Source organism: Wolffia australiana, chromosome 3 (assembly GCF_029677425.1).
Source record: "Wolffia australiana isolate 7733 chromosome 3, ASM2967742v1".
Taxonomy (NCBI): domain Eukaryota; kingdom Viridiplantae; phylum Streptophyta; class Magnoliopsida; order Alismatales; family Araceae; genus Wolffia; species Wolffia australiana.
The window spans coordinates 16814242-16836687 of record NC_135837.1 but is presented as its reverse complement, the minus strand read 5'-3'; the positions used below and the strand labels follow the sequence as shown (position 1 = coordinate 16836687).

The window sequence follows — 22446 nt, the reverse complement described above, 5'->3', positions numbered from 1 at the left end:
AGGGCGGCCGCGCGCTGGGCGATGGCCAAAGGGTGCGGGCAGTCGGGATGCCGAAGCTTGGCGCTAAGCAATCGGGGCGCCGAGCAGCGGCCTGAGGGCAACCTGGCGCTGGGCACTCGGGTGCTTGGGCAGCCTGGGCGCGTCGGCGGTCTGGCGCTGGGCAGCTGAGGTGTGAGCGGCAGCCAAGGGCGCCGGGCGCTGGGCGGCTTGGGCGCTTCGACGGCCTGGCGCGAGCAGCGGCTTGGGGCTCTGGGCGCTCGGCGGTCTAGGCGCCGCGCAGTCTAGGAACTGGACAGCCGGGGCGCGGGGGCGGCGGCCAAGGGCAGACAACCCTGGGCGCCGGGTGCCGGCCAAATGGCGTGGGCGATCGGGCACAGAGAGGGGGCGGCGGCCGTCGACGCGAGGCGACGGCGACGGCGGTGGCAGCGGCGGTCCAAGGGGTGAGGGCTAGGGCAAATCTTCCAAGAAGAAAACTCAATTCTTGAAAATAAACTTGCCAAATGTTTCTTGCAACATTGGCCTACATATAGGCCTTGGAGGAAAGAGAAAATACGAGAAATGACATAAAATAAAAGTGGACGACATGTAATCGTGTCACGTCAAAGGGCAGTTCTGGATCTATCGTTGACGATGTGTCATGATGCGTGACGGCTCAAGAGGCGATGGTGGCACGTCCGACGGTGGTGCGTTAGTTGTCGGTGCGCTGATTTGGTCATCATCCTGGCAGTTCTATAGTTGATGTTGATGACGAGTCTGGATGCGAGGCGTGTCGGATGACGTTGGCGGTGCGTCCGAGGTTGGTGCATTGGCGTCGTCGCCACCATCATGTAAAATGATAGATATGGATGCCAAGTTATCTTTAAGACAAAAATAAGTAAAAATATTCAGAATTAGGTAGTAGTAAAAGAGTGAATAAATATCATTATTTAGACTTATTGAAGGAGATGGTTCAACCTAAGCTTTTACGTTGGATGGCAGATAATGGTATGGGAAGAATGGAATGGAACTGAACATGCCTTTTCCTAAGCCATCAGTCACATTGATTGTGATGTTTTGTATTTACTTGGCATTTAATGCAATGATTGGCCATGATTAGCCTGCATCACCCTCAATCAATGGATCTCATCATGCCACATGTCCTTGTAGGAAAAAGACAAAAAAGTAAAATGATAGTATATTATTATATAATAATATTAATATAATAAGGAGAGTATGTGTGTGTAGTGGCATGCTGTCAGCATGTGCCACATCAATGTATTTTTCAAAAGACACATATTAAAGATGGGTAAATCAGCACCACAAGTACATGTAGCACCATGTTTCTGGTGAGACATTATCGGTGATGTGCTTTTTGTCTGTCAAAGGATAATATTATAAAATAAAATATTAATATTTTAATTGGCATCTCCTTAGTCTCTACATCACATTTATTGTGAATAAAGTAGCTCCTTTTTATTGGGCCACATCAATACAGTAGTTCAAATGAGAAGAAAAAAAATGTCACTGATTAATGAAATTATGACATTGATAACACCCAAAATTTAGTATTTATTTCAAGAAATTATCACAGTTTTATGCATTGAAAGAGTCTAAATAGGTCTGTTATCATATATTACATGTTAATTAAATTTTCCAAGTGAATTCTGATTTTTCCCTAATTTTCTGTTAATTTTATAAATTATCTGGAATTTATTTAAGCTTGGAATAATTCTGTTTAAATGAAAATGGCAGTTTTAAAACTTAATTTTGATGTTAACTAATGTGGTGACACATTACTGAATTTTCTAGTATTTTATTGGAATTTTTGGGAATTTATTCGAGGAAGAAATGAATTTTTAAATAGGAAAAGGATATATTTATACAGAAAATACGAGGTTTTAAGCAATTTCTAAAATCAAAAGGGTTTTGCTTAAATTTAGTTGCAATTATGCCCTTAAAGCAGCTCTCAGTTGTGGTTGGAAGCAATAAAAATAGTTACAATGTTTTATTGTAATTAAGCAGGATTTTTTAATGGTTCTTATGAGAAAATGGAGGAGAGAGAAAGCAAAAAGGATATATACATAAATATTTTTAGGGCGGCGTCGGTTTGTGCGTGCATATTTAATCCTGGACTTTTTTTCAAAACTCTAAGACATTCTCTCCGGGAGGTAAGTTCACCTCTCGTGCTATGCATACAAAGCGCGCACACGGGAGGTGACGTGGCACTTTGTGAATGGGTAAAACTTTGAAGGCACATAGGTAAGTGCAAATCGCTTCATATTATGTATGTTTTTATTGTTTTTTCTACATTTTGATTTTAGGACAGGGGATGCGTGGCATTATGATAATGAACGCGCTATTTTAAAGTTTAAATGCATCGGCGAATCACGGGGTGACACGACATAGCGTGTAAGAAATAAATTAAATTTATAAATGAAAATTGATCCAACGGCTTCGATTGGTCAATTTTCATTTATTAGTAACTTTTGATCCTGAAGTTTGATTGAGGTGATTTTTTTATGGATTTGTTTGTCTCAACCTCTTTCTATCTATACGGTTGGATTATTCAGATCAAGCCTATATTTATGGATAAAAGTTAATTACTAAATGACGGTAAAGTCATTTTTTTACCATGTAACCTAAGCATAAAAGCCAAATTTTGAGAGGAGGAGGTCATTCTGGAGGTGGCTCTATCACAGCTGCAAGACAGAGAGGAACTTCAGCCTAGATCAACCCTATTTGGTATTTTTTGCTTCATTGTATTTGATTTATAGTGTAATTTGGAGTATGTGTCATTTAATTTTGTAATTGTTCTTCTTGATCTTGGTCTGCATTTTTTAAATCGTTTGGCTTGAGTGGAATTTACATTCCCATACTAGGATTGTGAAGAGAAATTATGAAATAGCTATTCTATTTTCACATTAAGAAAAAAATTATTAAAAAAGTTTAATTTCTAATAGTTAGCAAATTTTGAATTAACAAATCCCCAAAACCAACTAAAACCAAATCAAATTTCCTTCTTAATCCCTCTACTTGACTCCTTTGATCCTCATAATTGGATCAAAGAATTCAATTGAGAGCTCCCCATTTCTTCTATTCTTCCCATCTCTTCTATCCCCCTTTCTAAATTCATCATCTACTCAGGGTGGTTTGATCTTCATTGAAGATCAAATTAACTCTAATTAGGGTAATATTTTTCATGTAGATCACAATTGAATTAAATTACTAGCTTCCCTTGGAAGGTACCTCTACTTATCACTATACATCTTAAGTTAGGGTTTTATAAATTTTATTGTATAAGCTAAAATCAACAATGACAAGGAACAATAAAATTGCAAAATATATCCCCATTTTTGGCTTATCAGACATCACTAACCACAATGTCCTAACAGTATCATTTTACTGACTACTTGATGCCAATCATTAAAGAACTCAATGGTTCGTTAATCCCCATTATTAGTAGAAATAACCTATTTGTAATCATACGACGAATCAAACAGCGAATGGTCACTAACCCAAGTTTAGTTCCTCCCTAGAAAAAACAACTCTTAAATAGGGAATATTGGATATCAAAAAGAATCAAAAAAAGGTTGGTGAAGATGTCTACATTCTCAGCCCCCTCAGCCTTGCCGAATACGAATCTCATCCACCTCCTCCTCCTTTGACCACACAGGTCCTCTTTCTTCGGCTAACTTAGCAAAGTCCAGCTGGTATCCACAACCATTTAAACTATCTTAAAAATGAAGAGTAATGCAATTTCAGGGATAGGAAACGGATATGCACAAATATAATTCCACACAATGAGGCTTCTTTTTGTCCAAAAAGTCAACTATTAGACCTTCACTGTTGGTAAAGTATTTTAATGGGTCAACCCATTATAAGGTCCACTTAAATTTCATTCAACTAGTAAATACCCATCATTTAGCCCTCTAAAGGACCATTCACTTAGATTTAACTCTAAGCCCAATTAAAAGCTCAATAAATATCTTTTATATTAAGCCTGATAAGATCTAATGATGGCCCACCAAGATCTCTCTATTAATCGGCCCAACAAAAATCTTAAATTAACCCAAAGAGATTGATGGAGATCGCCCTTCTGAGATCGCCGCTGTGTCTTCGAAGCCTTCGTCATTGTCTTCATCGACTCTAGCCGGGTCGCGTCCCTCTGACCTGCACGCCAGAGCGCAAACGAAGGCACCTGGGTTCCAACAACCCCGGGTGAAAAAAAAAGCTCTTCCATATGTTTCCCCTGTTTTGATTTCATCTTTCTTTCGATGTTTTTGTCTTCATCATCGCCTTATCGTTTCGTCTACACCGTCACTCTCATCATTTTCATCTTCGTCATCGCCTCATATGTGCCGTTTGAATCGTTCTTTCTCCTATGTGTCGTTCTTTTTTTAATCGTTCTTTATTTCTTAGTGGGCCAATGGACCACCTTGTAAGGGCCCATCATGGTCCTATACAAGGCCATGATGGGCATCATGCATTCTCAGATCTGGTTGAATTTGTGACATTTACGTTCTTAGAACCAGGTCTCACCTTGAGAGAAAGGAGGGAGAAAAAGCAAGGAGGAGGATAATGGACAGGGAAGAAGGACAAGCAGGGCTGGCGAGGGAATTGGGTGCTACCATTCTTGTTTCCCCTCTCCCATCCTCCCTGTTTGCGCCCCTGACCAATTGTCGTCGGGTTACAGCTGTCCCCAAAACTCCACCGGTCACCTACTGATTGATGGTGTCGCAGTCTTTCCCTATAGGTACGCACACGCACCTTTCGTCGGGAAATCACAAGAGGGTCATCGCGATCTTCCCCCGTGCGCCAGCTCCAATCGCGGTTCATAACTGCTATGGTCGATCTCGCATGCCTCCTGCCTATACTGAAACTCGTCAACGCATCGGGCCCCTATTGCGAGTTTCCCCGCTGCAGTTGATCTAGTGCGGCACGTGCTCGACTGCGACCAGTCAACGTTCTAGACCAGTCACAATTCCTTTCGTGGCCAGTCTCGTACGATAACCAGTGCTGCATCCGACGGTTCCCAGCGTAGCCCCGGGGCAATCCCGCACGATCCGGTTGTCATCACCATGCGCGACTATCTCATTGAGGACGCTCCCTCCTTGCTTGACCGTGAACCTTTACCATCGGACCAGGCGGACCACATCCGCCGATCGGCAACTCCCAACAGGCCATCTCACAGGTGGTCACTGCCTTGGCCGTGTCCCCGATCCGCCGACGACGTTGTCTCCACGTCTGCCACAACCGCCGCTGCTGCTAATTGACTACGTGTGTGACGCAGCACACCGTGTCACATCTGGCAACGATCACTAGCTGTAATTGGTCCTCTTGCTCGGGTCGCTGGGGGGGTTGCGGCTCGCCTCCGAGTCTTCCTCTTCAAACTCCACCAACTGCTCCTGCATCCTACCGCCAGTCAAGCCACGCCACCGACCCTCTCCAGCATCTCTCCACCACAACCCGCACCGGTTCTCCTCATCGATGAAGATTCTGCACCAATGAGCCAAGCGCCGACGAGCTACACGTCCTCCTGCCCGCTCCTTATATTATCCTTTGCAGTATACGGTCGATCTTCTCTATCGTGCTCCGGCTAGATAGGTGAGAGAGGAAAATTGAGAGATAACTACAATCATTGAGTGTCTTTACCGGTACGGACGAGCCCGTTCATTACGTGCAGGCCCCTACGGATTGATTCCGTTCGGCACCGTAGTCACCATAGTCCCCTCTGACCATGCTCGAGAGGCCACCCCTTCGGCGATCGGAGTTTGGCACTCTCCACACGAGTCGGGGCCTACAAGTATGACATGTAGGCGCATCATTACATCATAGTTACACTACCCGTTAGGGTTTTGTTTATCCGTCGGATGACAACACCATCGACATCTGACATCACTATCTTGGTATCGGAGCATCGGCTCGATACTGACCGGACAACGTCCTAGACGACGTCCGACATTAGAGATATTTAAATAAGCCCAATATATTGATTTAACTTTCACACAATAACATCTATATAACCACGGAGAGATAAGATATATTAAACCTTGGCCAGGTAAGATCAATTAAAGCAAGCTTGGCTTGATGAGAAATATTGAAACGTGATCCAGTAAGACCTATTTGAATTTAGCCCAACAAGGTATATTGAATGCCAACTAATATCTTGATATCTATCTTCTAAAGTTAATAATTATCCTCTAGTCCTGTCTATTTATCTCCCCAAATTCACTACCAATAAAAAACAATGGAGGCCCCTTAGATCTTTCGAACAATTTCTCCTCTCTCTTTCTATTTTAATCCAAAGATTTCTTCATCTCTATCTATCTTCTCTAATTACTGGTTTCCTCTGTTTCAATCTTCTTTGGCCTCTTCTTAAGCTTTATTTCACCTTCCCCTTGTTCTTCTTTTCTATTTCTTCCCATGTTCTTCTTTTCATAAATTTACAATTCCTCTAATATGAATGGATTCTTCCTCTTCCTTTCTTTTGATCCTATATAATAAAAATTCAATTATATAGGGATAATGATACATGCACCTTTGAATAGTTGATCATTTCATGAAAGTCTCTTCTCCTTCCTTTCCTTTCTCACTTCTCTCTCCATGCCAAGTTACTCTCTGATAAATGCCTGCACTTTAATGGAGAAAACACACAAAATAACAAAATGTTTTTTTACCACACAAAAGATTCTCGAGGATTCTTGAATGAGCTTTGAAATCCTCCAAAGTCTATTCTCTCAATCCTCACAAATGCCATTTAACTTGCATTTGAGTGCTTGAGGAAGATGATGGTTCATTGTTTTTCTTCTATTTTTCTTTGAATGCAGGAGGGGGCTGATCAGAGAGTTTAACAAAAATATGGTGATATTTATATCATTGATGATTTTACTTTAACAAAAAAAATTATATAAAAATGATACATAACTAATTTAACTATCGATGAGTACGGGTCGTCTCCTAAAAAATGAGGATCAGGAAGCTAATGTTTTTTAGATGGTGATTTAAGTGATATGAGATCAGATACTTGTAAAATAAATAGTAGATATAGATGCAATGAAACAGGTGAGGTGAGAGGGGAATAATCGCTATTCAGTAAGATCACGATGAATATTAGTATCAGTATCAGATAGTAGGACCTGATGAGGGGAGTTATAATAGGAGATTAAGATGGAGGAAGACGTGAAGAAGTAACAGTAAAAAGAAAAGACAGATAAGTGCAGAAGTCAAGGAATGGGTGAATTAGTTTTTAAATTTGAATGGAAATGAGACGGTGATGGAGATGGAGATAATGGAATGAGAAAGGATGATGGTAGTGAAATTGAATATAAAGAGAGAATGAAATTGATGTAAGCTAATCAATCTGATGGAGATGAATCAATGTAAGACCAGAACTGACCAAATGTCCTTTTGCTCCACCAGTACCATAGCAATTTTCTAATTCCATAAATCCTCTCCTCTTCTTAGTTGACATTCCCCAATAACGTAAAACATTTACAAAATCTCATTATGATGTGGGCTTTGGGCCAGGTCATCTCAAAGCCCGATCATTTGTTATCTCTTAGTTTCTTAATATTATGGCTTGTTGTGGTGCAATCTATATCCTTGTTTGTTGGCCCAGCCGCATGAGGTTAAACAAGGTATGAAGATACTTAATCCCTTATTGTATATTTTAAAATACATTCATTGTATATAAATTATTAGTCTCAAAGAATGTTGAATAAAAACTCCTCTCTCACCTGCACATGCGGGCCCACCTACAGACTGCTGCCTACTTACGTGTACCTTATGGCTCCTGAGGCTGACTTACGTGGATGCTGGGGCTTTCCTGCAATGGGTTGGCTTGAGCACTCTGCTCTCACCTGCCCCAAGGAGGCTTGAGAGCACCTGAGCTTGAGGGGCTTCGCTGTTGACACACAATTTTTATGTTTTCTTCTTTTTCCTTCTCTCTTATTTATGTTTCTTTAAATTTTTCTCCTGTACTGCCAAATATAAAATAACATACTAGGGAGATGAATTAAGCTCATTAAACTTAATTTTTTTTAATTCAATTAGAACTAATGGGCTTTTAAATTACATAAAAAATATATTAAAAATTGATTTTTAACCAAGTGGATCATTTAATGCATGAAATGAGATTAATATCAAAACAAAGATACTATGGTAAAATAATTCCAAAATAACATTAAAATATATAGGATTGCATGCCTCATATTTTTTTTCATTAGTATGCACCTCCTTTGACTTCATCATGTAAATATAGTCCTCTTAACCTACTTAATATGTTTGTTATCAATGGTGGTTCTTATTTCTCAAGACTTCCACTTGGAGGGGTGACCGAGGACATCCCCCAAAGGTACCCCAAATTTTAAATTTAAGTAGACTTTTAATGATTGTAAAAATAACAGCATTACGGGTTTTTTTTCATTGCTAATGTTACATGCATTAAAACATTATTTCTATATATGTTTTTCGCACGTTTACTTAATAGAATTTTAATTAGAATCATCATTAAATCCACAAAATTCTTTATTTTCCTTTTCCATAAGGAGGCGGGTGGAATTTCGAAAGAGAGATAGGTAAGCACCCATAAATAGTAAGTATTTTAATTATAGTTATTTCTTAACTTTAATGTGTACACTCTCTATTTCCAGGACAGGAATTCGTTAAGACCTTTTTCCATACCCAGGAAGACTCTCTGATGTGTCCTAGGTGATTTCATGGTGCCCATATCATAGCATAAAAAATAGACACTATTCAAGGCGTAATATTTGAAATCGCATCTATAAAAATCAATCAATGCAGTTTTGTTTGTTTTTCCTTCTCTATTATCCAAAACACAGGACAGAAAATAATGAAATAAAATTTACTAGAAACTCTATTCAAATTAAAAAACTTGTCTTTGAAGAGAAGACATTCGTTTGATTTATGTTCTTCTATAAAAACTTAATCACTTAAATCACCTAGAGTTTTGTTCAAGATTCGAAGGTTTTTCGAATTAGTCAATGTCTTTTATCAATTAAATGGATTCAAATGGAAAAAAATCAATAGTATTTGGTAAAAAACCATCTAGTATTTCACGTACAATTTTGGACTCAAAGTATAAAGGTTGACACCTTATAGTATTGAAATGGTTTGAAAGTCAGATGGGTCCGTTGTATGTATTGACTTAAAAAAGACATAAATGATAATTCAATGAAATTCAAATATCTATGTAGTCTAATCTATTTGAATACATGCTTAGTGTTTTTTCAACACATTAAAATTATGTTAACCATGGTTTGACCATGAGTTGATCAAAATAACTTCATTCTAAACTATGGCATTTCTCCTAATTAAAGTCATAAAAGGACTTTCACTCTAAAATCCAACAAAATTACTTAATGACTTGACGGTAAATGGACCTCAATCTTGACCTGGAAGTTCATAATCATGGAATTCCAGACAGTCAGCTCAAGTGCAACAATAAGTTCATGAAGAAATATGATTGTTTGGGATGGTAATTCAAGATATTCTAAGGGTATTTAGATCAGATAACCCTTGTCAAAATAAGGTTTTGCTTAACCCGAGTAAACGAGCTTGAGGTGTTCTCAATCGGCAAAGCACCAAGGTGTTCTCAATCAGCGAAGCCTCACTAAGGTGTTCTCAATCGGCAAAGCCTCACTAAGGGGTTCTCAATCGGTGAAGCCTCTAAAGACAAAGGTGTTCTCAATCGGCGAAGCCTCCTAGGTGTTCTCAATCGGCGAAGCCTCCAAGGTTTTCTCAATCAGAGAAGCCTCCCTGGACTGAGCTGAGGAGTTTTCAATCGGCGAAGCCTCCAAGTACTGAGCTAAAGGTTTTCAATCGGCGAAGCCTCCAAGTACTGAGCTGAGGATTTCTCAATCGGCGATGCTCATTTTATTTTTAATTATAATTTTAAATTTTATAATTTATTTTTTTAATTATAATTTAAATTTTATCATTTATTTTTTAATTATAATTTAACTTTTATCATTTATTTTTTAATTATAATTTAACTTTTATCATTTATTTTTTAATTATAATTTAACTTTTATCATTTATTTTTTAATTATAATTTAACTTTTATCATTTTTTTAATCATAATTTAACTTTTATAATTTTATTTTTAATTATAGCTTAAACTTTTATTATTATTTAAACTTTTACAATCAAATCTTAGCCCTATTTTTACATATTTACGATTATAGATATAACTGCGTTTAAAATCCTATTTCTACGACTTGTTTTGTTTTGATAACCCTGTTCTTTATACCCTATGATATGAGGGGGTACTTGGGATTTATTTACTCACGTTTCTGTTTTCATCAATTGAGGGGCTCTAATTGTTCGCTCATGGTATGAGAGGACACAGATCAAAGAAGCCCATGGTATAAAGTCAATGCAGTGGAATATCACAGAAGAGTTATGCAATGATTTTCCAACACATGAGTACTAACTTGGAGGACAGATTAGAGTTAGACAGTTACTGTGCCCCTAGTAAGCCTAATCATAGAATTTCATCACATCAGTAATCTATCCCTCTAAAGTCTATATAAGAACATTTAATTCCTTATCAAATATTTTCTCTCTGATTGACATGGTCCAAGATCCTATGTGAAATTTATTTTTGATCAAATGTGATAGTGTGAAGCCATTTGAAATATTCAGCTACAACTTCTCTCAAGAAACTCAGTATGACCTTTACTTAATATTTATATTTAACATTTTAATTTTATGGCTTAGATAGCTTTTCACTAATAGTTATTTTCCATATCCATTGGCATTAATCATAATTTTCTATGAATATGTATTGTTCTAAGTATATGAAAATAGGAAGATCTGAGTTGTGTAACTCTTTGTATTTGAAATTCTATTTTCATGAATATCTCTCCTCACAAAGTTTCAAATGACTGCATATCTCGTTGGATAAATCTCTGAATAGGAAAAAAAATATATGGTTTTTCCAAATTCAGATATCACAGATTTCAACAAGGTTCAATCAATTGATTTGTTACGTACAACGAACTATAGTTGACTGAAATATAATATTTGATGAATCATATATGTTGGGTTGAATTTCTTGTATTGTATTGGATTTTATCACATGTAGTCATATTTAATAGGATAAGTCTGATTGAAAGAAAGTTAAATTTATCTTCAATTTGGTTTTGTCATATAGCTTGTCAATCTGGTTTTTTCATATATCTTGTCAATCTGGTTTTGAATAGACATATTGAAATCAAAGCTTCACTCATATAAAACATTATGAATTGTAGGAAGTGAAACTATTGACATCGTGGGCTGTGATTTTGAGAAGAGAAATGGGAGTATCTTGCTGAAAGACTTAATTTGGAATTGATCATCCTATTTCACTTAAGGATCGAGCCAAACTTAAAATTAAAATATTGTGAAATCGGGCAAACATATGACATTGATTATCATCACTAGATAACTGAGATAAATTAAATGGATCACCGTGATAGAAAAGACCGGTAGTTTATTGAGTAAATATCATTTTGATCATTAAAGAAAAACATTAAGATTGAATGGAGAAACATCGAAAGGTATATTTAGAATCCTAGGAAATGTTTCTTTATTGAAACCAATTTCAAAATTTGCCCTCACAGAAATATCTAGTGATCAAATCATCATACTGAGTAATTGAGATTGGCCATTGGGAAATATTCTTAAATGAATACTGGGATACTATATGAGGTCTAAATAATCATCTCTAAGGTAATTGAACACTACAATAAGTTCAAAAGTGATCTGTAAACAATACAATCAGGGTGGCAAGTACCAAACGATTCCATGCAGTCGTTTAGAATTCTCAGTGTCTGGATTCTGTGATCAATGAATCATTGAACTAAGGTAAAATAGTACCAGGCCCGAAAGAGTGAAGGTGCAATTCAAAGAATATAAAAAGTATAAGCACCAATTCATTCACAGACTCGCCAGCTTAGACAATATAGACTTGGTGATGAACGTGTCAGTCCTCTCTGCTGCTCTCCTCAACGATACCTTATAACGTTCAACCACTTCAGAGCACTTACTGACCATGCACAGCAGAAAACTACAGAACTTCAACGATTTCCCAAGCACAGCGGCGGAATCCTCGACGATAGACACGAGATTATCCACGGCATCCGGCGTTAAAGAAACTCCCAGAGTCAAAATCTGCTGGAAAAGACTGAAAAGAGCCTCAGTCCAAACGGGTGCATCCAAGATCAAACTTTGGTGAGAAGGCAGGCAGACTATTTCGCTCTTCAACGGCGCCCCTCGCAGCAGCTTCTGGCAGCAAGCTGAAACGTGAGAAGGGTGGAGGCATTCTCTTATAATCTTGCCCAAGAGATCGCTCTGATGCCTGTTGATTCCTTCCTTAACGAGGATTAGCGGCAGTAGAAGAGCGTTCGTCGCCGCCGCCTGGTGCAACTTGCAGAAATCGAGAGTGGCCGAGAGAAGCGCGCGAGAGGCCGTCGTCCGCAGCGCCATCGCCTTTGGAAGGACGACGGAAGCGAGGAGAAGGCCGGGAACGGTAGGGCTGACGTGGCCGCAGCTTGAGGAGAGGTGCGCGAGAATAACCGACGTCGTCTCGTCATCCGTTTGCCAGGGTTCTATCAAGCTCAAGACTTGGACGGATATCTGCTTCCCGGGTTCTTCTTGGTTGAAGCAGAGGGCTTGGATTTCCATGGCTATCTTCACCGCATCGGAAGATGATTCCACTGTAGAAAGTCTGGAGTTTAGAGATAGCGCTAAAGCTCTATCGGCAGCGCTAGGACTTAGCGAATTGAAGTGAAAGTCTTCTCTAAAGGAAGATAGCGTCTTCTCCTGGGTAAAGTCTTCGTCTTTCTCCTCTTGGACGACGCGAGAGCTTCGACCCAGATCGTAAATTTCTTGCGGCGAGATGGGTAGCCAAGGGAGAAGAGGACTTTCCTCCTCCGCCACGGTCCTTAGCCAAGTCGGAACGCCGATGAATTCATCATATGAATCCCTTTTGGAAGAGACAGAGTCGAGCAGGTTACGGGCAGCGGAGATGACCCAGAAGAATTCTTGATCTCTACTGCAAGTGTAAGTTTTATCTTCAAGGATACGAGTCGCGATGTGGTGAAGGCGCTGGCGAGAGAATCTTTGGCTTTCTATCGCGAGAAAGGAGAGAATCCGCGATTGTACCATCGGCGGGAGAGTCTGCAACCACATGCAACTACAAAAACAAGAATAGAAGAATAAGTGGGCAACGAGATGGAGAGTGCATGAGAGATTTGTAGACTTAAATCTTACGTGTGAGTAGAGAGTAAGGTGGCGGGGGCTTCGAGAAGTGAGAGGAAGGAGGAAGTGGCGTTGTGGTTTGGTTGAAGCTGAAGCTGTTGGAGAAAGAGGGAAGCCTCTCCTTCTGGGCAAGGGGAATGGAGGAAGATTTGGAAGAAGGGGACCCATCTCTCCATTCTCTTCTGCAGTTGTTTCTCTGAATTGAAGTTTTGATCTTCAAGGAAAGATCGCCTAACAGAGGGAATATAAAGGGTTCGAATTCTCGAACCGCCCTTCTCACAGCCCGCTGAACATTATAGTTTAAATAAATTACCCATGAGGTTAATAGGCCATGAGCGTCTTTAGGTCGTGAGTTCAAAACCTGTTCTAAATGTATTTTTTGGCATTAAATGTAGTTAAACTTTTTTGTGGCCATTAGCAGAAGCCGCCACCCAGGGCACTGGACTATATTACTATAATTAACATGGAATGTGGAAGGGTGGTTTTGGGCAATGGATAGTCCAAATTCTGCCCCGCTCTCATCGTCCATGGACTTGGGGCCATTCTTTTAGAAAATTATTGGCAAAAACATGGTGACAGGTATGACCAACCCAAGGGTCATGCTCTTAGACTGATCCAACTGTGCTCTGGATGCCATCTAGAGGTTTTATAAATGTAAAGAGTTTATAGGAGTGGAGTGAATGTAACTATCCAAATTACACACAGACCCCAATCGTCCACACCCATAACACAAAGTAAAAAAGATAAAATAGTGATACCTTTAACGGTCATTGAGGAGTCCTCGGGGGCCAACACCTCGTTCGTGTCCCAGTTGTCGTCTTTGCTCTCGTCGAGTATCTTTGTAGAGCTCCACAAAGTAGACAGCGCATAAGGGGGACATCATGCACTCCCATCACCAGTGCTCCACGTGATATGCCACTCACAAGGGTCGCCAAGTGCTAGGGTCTAACATGTGTGACGAGTAGGTAGGCTAAGTCTCGCAACACAATGACTAACATGGGCATCAGGGGAAGATCCTGTCGTAGTATAGCAAGAGGGGTCCAAGATTGTAATGCTTAGTGTGTGAGTGCATCCGTCGTCTGGTTCCCGTTGCTTAGTTGGTAGCGAATGCTGGTAAGGCATGCTCGACACTACGTGATGTCCTACCATAGACTATGGAGATGCCATTGGGAATATGAACATAGACAGAGCATATAGACTAACAACTGTTGGTCTGAATCTACGATAATAACATGGAGGGTTCGCTCCTCATAAAGGAGCAAGTCGTCACGTATTGCCATAGCCTCGACTGTTGTATTAGTCTTAATTCCATAAAAATATGAAAAAGCAAAAATAATACTCATTATGGGATCTTGGAGGATACCATCTCCACTGATGGGGCCTGGATTCTCTTTCGCAGCACCATCCACATTGAGCTTGAGATAACCCATTGACGGTGGGTGCAAATGAATCATGTGTAGCCTAGTGGTGATGTGAGTCAAGGGGATCGAGATAATTCAGGTGCATAGGGCCTCACACATAGGTAGTGAGCATTGTGCAATAGGCGGGACTAGGCAAGGGGTTCACAGTAGCCACTGCTTGATGCTTTACATGATATCTTGTGTGCTCATGACAGACCTACAAAATGAGAAGAATTTCACCCTTTCCATATCTCCAATAATAAGTACATTATGATGATGTGTAGATAAGGGCTACGCTTAGAGTGTATTAACAAGGTAAATATCATGTCAAGAAATCTAACAGAGTCAGAGTAGTATGGTATGGAAAATTGGATGTCAATGGTGAGTAAATTGGTGTCAACATTATGATAAATACAACAAAGAGACACAATTGATAATTTCCTAGTTCTAGAAGGTTTAGGGTCATTCAGGGTTTAGGGTTTAGGAAGAATTTCACACCAAATGGCATAACCAACCCCTGGGAAATATCTGATATCGACAACTAACATATGGAGAGGACATCTATGATTCACATATTTCCATTTTAACATTCATATACAACTGACATATGCCCTTAAATGTACTAAATTTCTGTTTTAAATTTTATTTTTTTAAATTCTAGAACATTTATAGTTTACATCTAGCATCTTCTATTCCATACTCCAGGAGAAATTGGGACCTCAAGGGCATGCCTGTTTTTAGATGGCATAGTTCCCAAATGGAACAGTTCTTGGATGGGATAGTTTCAGACGAAAAGGTTCTCGAATGGGATAGTTCTCCAATGAGACGGTTCTAGACGGGAGATTTCCAGATGGGAGGGTTGCAGACGAGTTTTAAAATGGGACACGGGATGGGACGAAAACCATCCCAGGTGATAGTGCACTGTAGATATATGGATGCTGATGAAAGATGCCAATGATCAGATATCATGGGCGGCATCCGATACCAATATCAGTATCCACAATAATAATGGATATAACAACACTCTCTGTCATCAGAATCTGATAAGTTAACTTCGATATAATAAGTAAACTATGTTTTTTAAGCTTTACGACCGGATAATGAAAGTGCACTATAGGTACAGGGATGCCAGAGACAAATGCCAACAATCAGATACCATGGGCGTCATATCCAAGTAATTCATCGCAGACTCCGATAATGCAACTTATATAATATATGTAAATTATGTATGCACATAAGTTCTAAGTTCAGATAGAAATAGTGGGTATAGAACCCAATATTGGGGATCCGATAATGCAACTTATATGTAAATTATGTATGTACATAAGTTTTTATAGCGTTACAGGGCCGGGAGAAGTGACTTAGTGGGCCGGAGAGGCCCAGAGAGAACGCGCGGTCTATTTAAGATGGTCTACGTGATCGCCTTCTTCGCCATACACGCTCTCGCCATGGTGACCGCTGCCATTGGAGCGCAGAAGCTTGGGGATCTCACTCTTGTGCGTGCGGCGAGCTCGCAGGGGAGTTCAGGCTGGAAGAAGGGCCCTCCTCGCCGTCTCTTTCTAGGTCTGGCTTCTTCGTTTTTTGAGAGTTTCAGACGTATGGCCTCCAATTCGGGCGGCGCCTCCGGCGGTCGATCGTTTACGGCGTCTGCTAGGCCGCAGCAAGGAATTTCCCCTGTGGAGCAGGTACTTTGGATGAAGGCGATTAGTAAAATTCCCGCCGATTTTCGGAAAATTTGTTTTTTTTTTTTGTTGTTGTTCTACCATGTGAAGTTCATCGACTGGCTCACACATTGGATGAGAAGTTTATTTTGTTTAAGGGTTTCAAGTTTATGAATGGGATTTTGATTTAATTTCCTGCTGCAGGCGCTGATGAATGTTGAATGGCCGGAGAAGTTCCCCTTCAAGGACGAGGACTTCACTCGATACGACGAGTAATAATTCCTTGCGCCTTCTTCGTACTGAGAAGCTCGGTTTATGTTATGAAAATAGAATTATTTCATGGTTTTGCCCGTGGAGTTCCCTCGTGGATGGTGAACAGCTTACCCCCTCTTTTCCTTTGCTTTTGCTTAGAGATGAAATTCTTTCTTGCTCTGAATGCTTTTAAGACCATGGTATAAATCCCTGGCCTTTGAATTTAAATACAAATTCTATTCGTCAAAAACGTTTATATTCGTTATCACACATTCGATGCTGATCTTCCATTGATAGATACTGACTCGTAATAGGATCATCTTCATCTTATTCTTCGAATTAGAAAAGTTATTGCCATCAAAACAGGGGTGCCTGAAATAACTTTCCCTATCCACGGGATTATTTTCCATACGCCAGCTGTGGTTCTAAGTTTAGGTAGGCTCTCATACCGCTAATTTGTTAATCTCAGTGAGTATTACAATGTTTTCATCTTTTCTATCAGTTATCCCTATTTGCCTTGATCTTAGTTATAAGAAGAAAATTTGTTTGGTCTTTTGACAGGTCGCCGGACACATACTTTTACTCAGAGCCTCGATTTGTAACACACATTGATGATCCAGCGATCAATGCGCTAACAAAATACTATTCCAAAGTTTTTCCTCCGACGAATAGTCCAGGAATTTCGTTGCTGGATATGTGTAGTAGTTGGGTGAGCTTCCACGTGTCTTTTTTAGTAAATTGAGATTTGATGGTTATTATTGAACAGTAATCGTTATTTAGGTGAGCCACTATCCTCCTGGATACAAGCAGGATAGGATCGTCGGTATGGGTCTCAACGAAGACGAGCTAAAGCGAAACCCAGTAAGATGATAATTAAATTTTAAGTGCATTAGTTTTAACACCATTTGCTAAAAATGATTGCGACGGCCTAGGAATGTCACAGGAATTTCCTCTGATTTAGATTATTAGGTCACATTCTCTTTCACAGAAAAGGACAAAGGGTTATCCAATGTCACACAGTTTTCATAGAGTGGGCTTAAAACTTTTGTTGTCTAATCTTTGAAAATTTTAATTTGATTTTCAGGTTTTAACAGAGTATATAGTTCAAGATTTAAATGTAAATCCGAAACTCCCATTTGAAGACAATGTCTTTGATGTGATAACCAATGTGGTACGTATTCCTTTTCTCATTTTTTCTGTCCTTAATCAATGCCATCATTTTTTTTCAATTTTCTTCCCCAACCTTTCTTGATTCTCATCCCCCAGTTCCTGTATGGCCACCTAAATTCTTGATTCCAGTCCCTTCACACCATACTTCACTTCTGCTACTTCCTCCACCATAGCCTCCATTCTCAATTCCAACTCTTTGACCATCACGGGGTGTGCCCAGCCCACGGTTCTGGTACCAATAAAATGAATTCAAGAATTAAGCTACCTTATTATGAATAGCCGATGATTCTCCACCAAGATTGCCTGTTGCCGGATACAGCTTTGCTCTTGTGCGTCCTCCTCTCTGGGAGACAAATTTCCTGCCTGATACCATTCACATTTGCCCGCCTTATTTGTACTTCCCTCCCTAGCAGGAAGTTAGTTAGGTTTTAATTTAATTGTCTTTCCCCCTTCTGATTATACCAACGCCTGCTTATTTCTATTTTTCGATGTCGTATTTTGACATCGTAACATTGGTGTCATAATAGAAACCTTCTCAGGCTAAAGATGGTCTAAGAGGTCTTTGATTACTGTGTTTACGTTTCCCAGGTCAGCGTTGACTATTTGACAAAGCCACTTGATGTATTCAAGGAAATGAACCGAATCCTCAAGCCGGGAGGTTTGGCAATCATGAGGTAATTATTATTATTTCTTTACGAAATCCTTCCCCAAATTCTTAGTTTCATAATTATTTTTTCTCATGATATTTTTTTGGGGATTATTTTCTCTTCCCGCAGTTTCTCGAACCGCTGCTTTTGGACAAAAGCCATCTCAATTTGGACATCAACCGGGGATGCCGATCACTCATTGATTGTCGGATCCTACTTCCACTATGTGGGAGGCTACGAAGCCCCAGTTGTAAGCAGTGACCTACTGGCATTAGTGTATTTCAAATATCCGTTTAGTTGGTTCATTGTCTGCTTTTATCACTAATTTCTTTGATTTAATGAATAATTTAAATGCATTCTGCGTTTGCAGGGGGTAGACATATCTCCCAATCCAGGGCGCTCAGATCCAATGTATGTCGTGTACGCAAGAAAAAAATCGGAAGCATGAGTACTGATGATCGTGTGACCCAGGAAAGTTTCTAGTGATTGTTTCACCAGCTTTGATCCTTTTCCTCTGTTTAATCTGATGTTTTCCTGTTTCTTTCTTCTTTTTTTGAGTTTTTAATTTTTTATAGTTTGTTTGTTAAGCAGGTTACCCAAGAATATTGTTTGAGAGGATAATTGTGAAGTTGCAGTCCTCTTAGCTGAGCATATGAACTTTGTAATGTAATGAGATTAAACTATAATGTGGTGGCATCAATATTGAAGTTTCTTGGTTTTGCAAAACAATAACGGCCAGCATCTTTTGGGCTCTATCGAGCCTCAGTGGAACTATCTTCGGCGGATCTCATGGCCCCTAAGTAAATTATAATTATACAATTTTTTTTCTAGAAAATAATAATTTAATGGCAAACTTCATCTGTGTCGCTGGGTATTTCCAACAAAACTATCCACCAAACTGCACCAGGAAAGGTGATAGGCATGCTGATACGTTGCTCTGTAGATCTAACTCAAAATAGAGAAAATCCGTGTTCATTATTCCAAGAATTGCCAAAAAAAATAATTGACTCCAGAAACAGATGAATTCAGAATGTGATGAACGATGATGGAGATGGATCAGTGGAGATATTAGTAGTGACAGAGTGGGGATGAGAGGTGGAGAGGTGAACCAAATTGGTCTGGCCTTCCTCACCACAGGAGCTTTTCCAAGTCATAATCGCCTCAGCAACCAATTACAAGTATTGTCCCTTTGAGAACATCCGAGAAAATTGGAAGCATTTACATGAAATCGCCTAGGCAACCAATCACAAGAATGGTCCCTTCGAGAACATCTGATAAAATTGGAACCATTTACATGAATGATTCCTCCCTTGGCTCATCCCATTTGACCTTTATTTATGGGATGAGATTCCTGCTCAAGCATAGTCCTCATCTGCTGCTTGGAGAGGCATGTGTGAGATGGGCTTTCTTCCTTCGTTTCTCCAGGTAGCACCTAGGGAGCCTCATATCGCATACTTCTATTATTGGCCTGATAATTCCACTTTGTGGATAAATATATTATAATTGTGCAATAAATTAATTATTAAGTAACCTACATAAAGTGAGTAAGGGGTCAAACCATAAGGAGGAGAATGATCAATCTGAATTTTGAATATGTATGAGATAAAGAGAGAGGAATGTAGGAGGAAGTAGGAGTGAAGAAGGTGATGAGAATGGCGATAATGCAATGGGATGCTCTGGAATGTCTGATATTCTTTTAAAGATTAAGAGATTGTATATCTGAGAGAAGATCCAGGTATATAAACCAAGAAAATAACCAACAATAACTGTTACCAATTTTTATATATTTGGTGTGATCAAAATTAACCTAGAAGTGCTCTTGAAAAAATGATCTAAACAAGGGTTTGTACATTCTGCCCAAGCCTGGTCAGTCGCATTAATCAAGTAATAATCAAAAAAATAAATAGGGAGATTTTTGAGAATCAAATTTTGAACAAAAAAATCAATCCCTTGCTACCATCTTTTCCACTAGCGAACCAATATATGGGGTGAAGCTTCAGGATTGAATTTTTGGGATTTGGAGCTCCCCTTATAAAACGGGCATAGATGGACAGAGGAGAGAATGTCATATCTGCCCCTAAATTTTCAGCATAATATACCGTCTAAATTGATAAATATTGCTTGAAGTTGGGTTAGTCTGAGTTATTCTCTTTCCTCCATGCTCCAATAGGCATGGCGCAAATAGGCACAGATATTCCCATATTTTCCCCGCATTAATTCTCAAATCACATGCACTTCTCTGGATAAAAAGAGTATTAGACATTTTAGAATGGTTTTAGTGGATGATATCACACAGCATCCAAGTTTCTTCATAGTATGCGTGAACGTGCGAAACAAACTCTAGGTGACTTTTTGCATTAACATAAGGCCTTATATAATTTTCATACCAGGTATAAATTCCTCTTTCAATATCATATTGATGTATCTCCCAGTTTAAGGTGTACGGAAAGTGTGATTAGTATCCTAACAGTGTTGAGGTCGGCCAATGGAGGAAAAGTTTCAAATTAAAAAATTGTGTATGATTGAGTAAAGTCCTTTGCCACCAATATTTCATTATACCTCTCCTGGGTACTATCACACTTATGATTTTTATCATGGACCCATTTTCATTCCATGTCCTTATTTCCTGGAGCAATTTCACTATCCCCCATGTGTTCTTTTGTGGAGCTTTCAGTTCTTCATCCATAGTCTCTTTCCACTCCTTCATAGACAGGGATTGTTCTACATTTTTGGGAATGGTAATAATATTTGAAGTTCATGATTAATGATTTATATGTCTTATAATATCATTCATGACCACTAATTGATACATCTCCTCACTTCTGTGTGAAGTGCAATGGGCCAATACGTTAAGTTTTCTTCTGGTATTGATTTTCCTTTTGGAGTATGTACAATTTGTGGCTCCTACTCTTCCCTCCTCTTCAATGGTTATTAGCCCCCCTTACTCCTCGGCACGTTCATATTTATGTGAGATATATTATAATACAGATAGCACCTAGTTAAGACCCATCATTATCATGAACACATTTACAACCCACATTTGTCACCAAATTTTGTGGTGATGTTAGGTATGCCTTAAGACCAGTCACTTAGGGTGCATTATTTAATAGCCATATGAGTTTGAATCAATGTCACCAATACAAGTGAAATGTATTATTTTATTACCAACATTGGTTAAAAGTTTCCTTAGAGTATTACATTTGGAATATGTGATAAAGTTCATCATGTTGGGTGTCCTGTTCAGTGTCCCCAAATTCCATCACATAGATAATTGTTCTTGAACTTTATGCATTCGATTAACCAAAACAAACTTTAATAAGGCTGATGTAACCAAAAGAACTTTACGCATTAGATTAACCAAAATAACTTTGACATTTTTAGTAGAGACTACTGATGTATCTTTCATGTTTCAACAAGTTGAGTCGACTATCCTCTTTCATGATGATGTGAATGATCTGGGAACATTTTCTTGCACAATATTTGACATTTCATTTTCATACTTAGGTATAAAACTGGTGAAGAAGTTTTGCATCTGCATCTTCATGGTGCACATCCTATCTTTACTTTCCATATTCTTCATGGGGAATTATTAGTTGATCTCCCTTAATGTTTTCCATGCACATGCATATGTTATCCCAAATTCATTTCCTGCCACAAGATTTTATGCTTTGACGGCTTGGCCATACATGACCTAGAACTTGTTCTTCTTCATGTGCCTTTTCTTGATCTGCTCCCACAAAGCATTTACTGAATCCATGTATAAGAATTTTGCATAAATTTTAAATGGCATAGTATTGAGTAAATTTACATGAAAAAATTCATCCTTTACCTCCCATCACTTGTAATTAGGCTGGGTAAGCAGTCAGTTCCTCTTTCAAAAGGCTAGTCAAAATGTGCTCCAACTATTGATTTTTTAGGCATTCACTGATGTGATCTAAAGATAATTTATCCAGGGAAAACATCATCACTTTTCTTAATTTCAATTAAAAAGGTAAAATTAAATTTTTATGGGCCTTGAAAATAATTTTTAAAATGGTTATGGAATCTCCTTTGGACAGAGAAAATTTGGGATTT

General features: G+C 39.1%; 2 protein-coding genes across 2 annotated transcripts; one reads left to right on the top strand and one right to left on the bottom strand.

Annotated features, from left to right (window-relative positions):
• Positions 1–11687: 11687 nt before the first annotated feature.
• LOC144700414 (fanconi anemia group E protein FANCE protein) lies at positions 11688–13525 on the bottom strand. The gene is made up of 2 exons (XM_078571837.1): positions 13255–13525; positions 11688–13177 (listed from the first exon to the last, which is right to left on the bottom strand). The coding sequence occupies exons 1-2, from the start codon at positions 13416–13418 to the stop codon at positions 11920–11922; spliced, it is 1422 nt and encodes a 473-aa protein (XP_078427963.1). The 5' UTR covers positions 13419–13525; the 3' UTR covers positions 11688–11919.
• A 2508-nt stretch (positions 13526–16033) lies between these two features.
• Positions 16034–19104, top strand: LOC144701105 (S-adenosyl-L-methionine-dependent methyltransferases superfamily protein). The gene is made up of 9 exons (XM_078572812.1): positions 16034–16327; positions 16508–16575; positions 17117–17264; positions 17336–17416; positions 17640–17726; positions 18314–18399; positions 18502–18622; positions 18743–18844; positions 18965–19104. Exons 1-8 carry the CDS (start codon positions 16049–16051, stop codon positions 18818–18820), a joined length of 948 nt encoding a protein of 315 aa, XP_078428938.1. The 5' UTR covers positions 16034–16048; the 3' UTR covers positions 18821–18844; positions 18965–19104.
• Positions 19105–22446: the final 3342 nt, after the last annotated feature.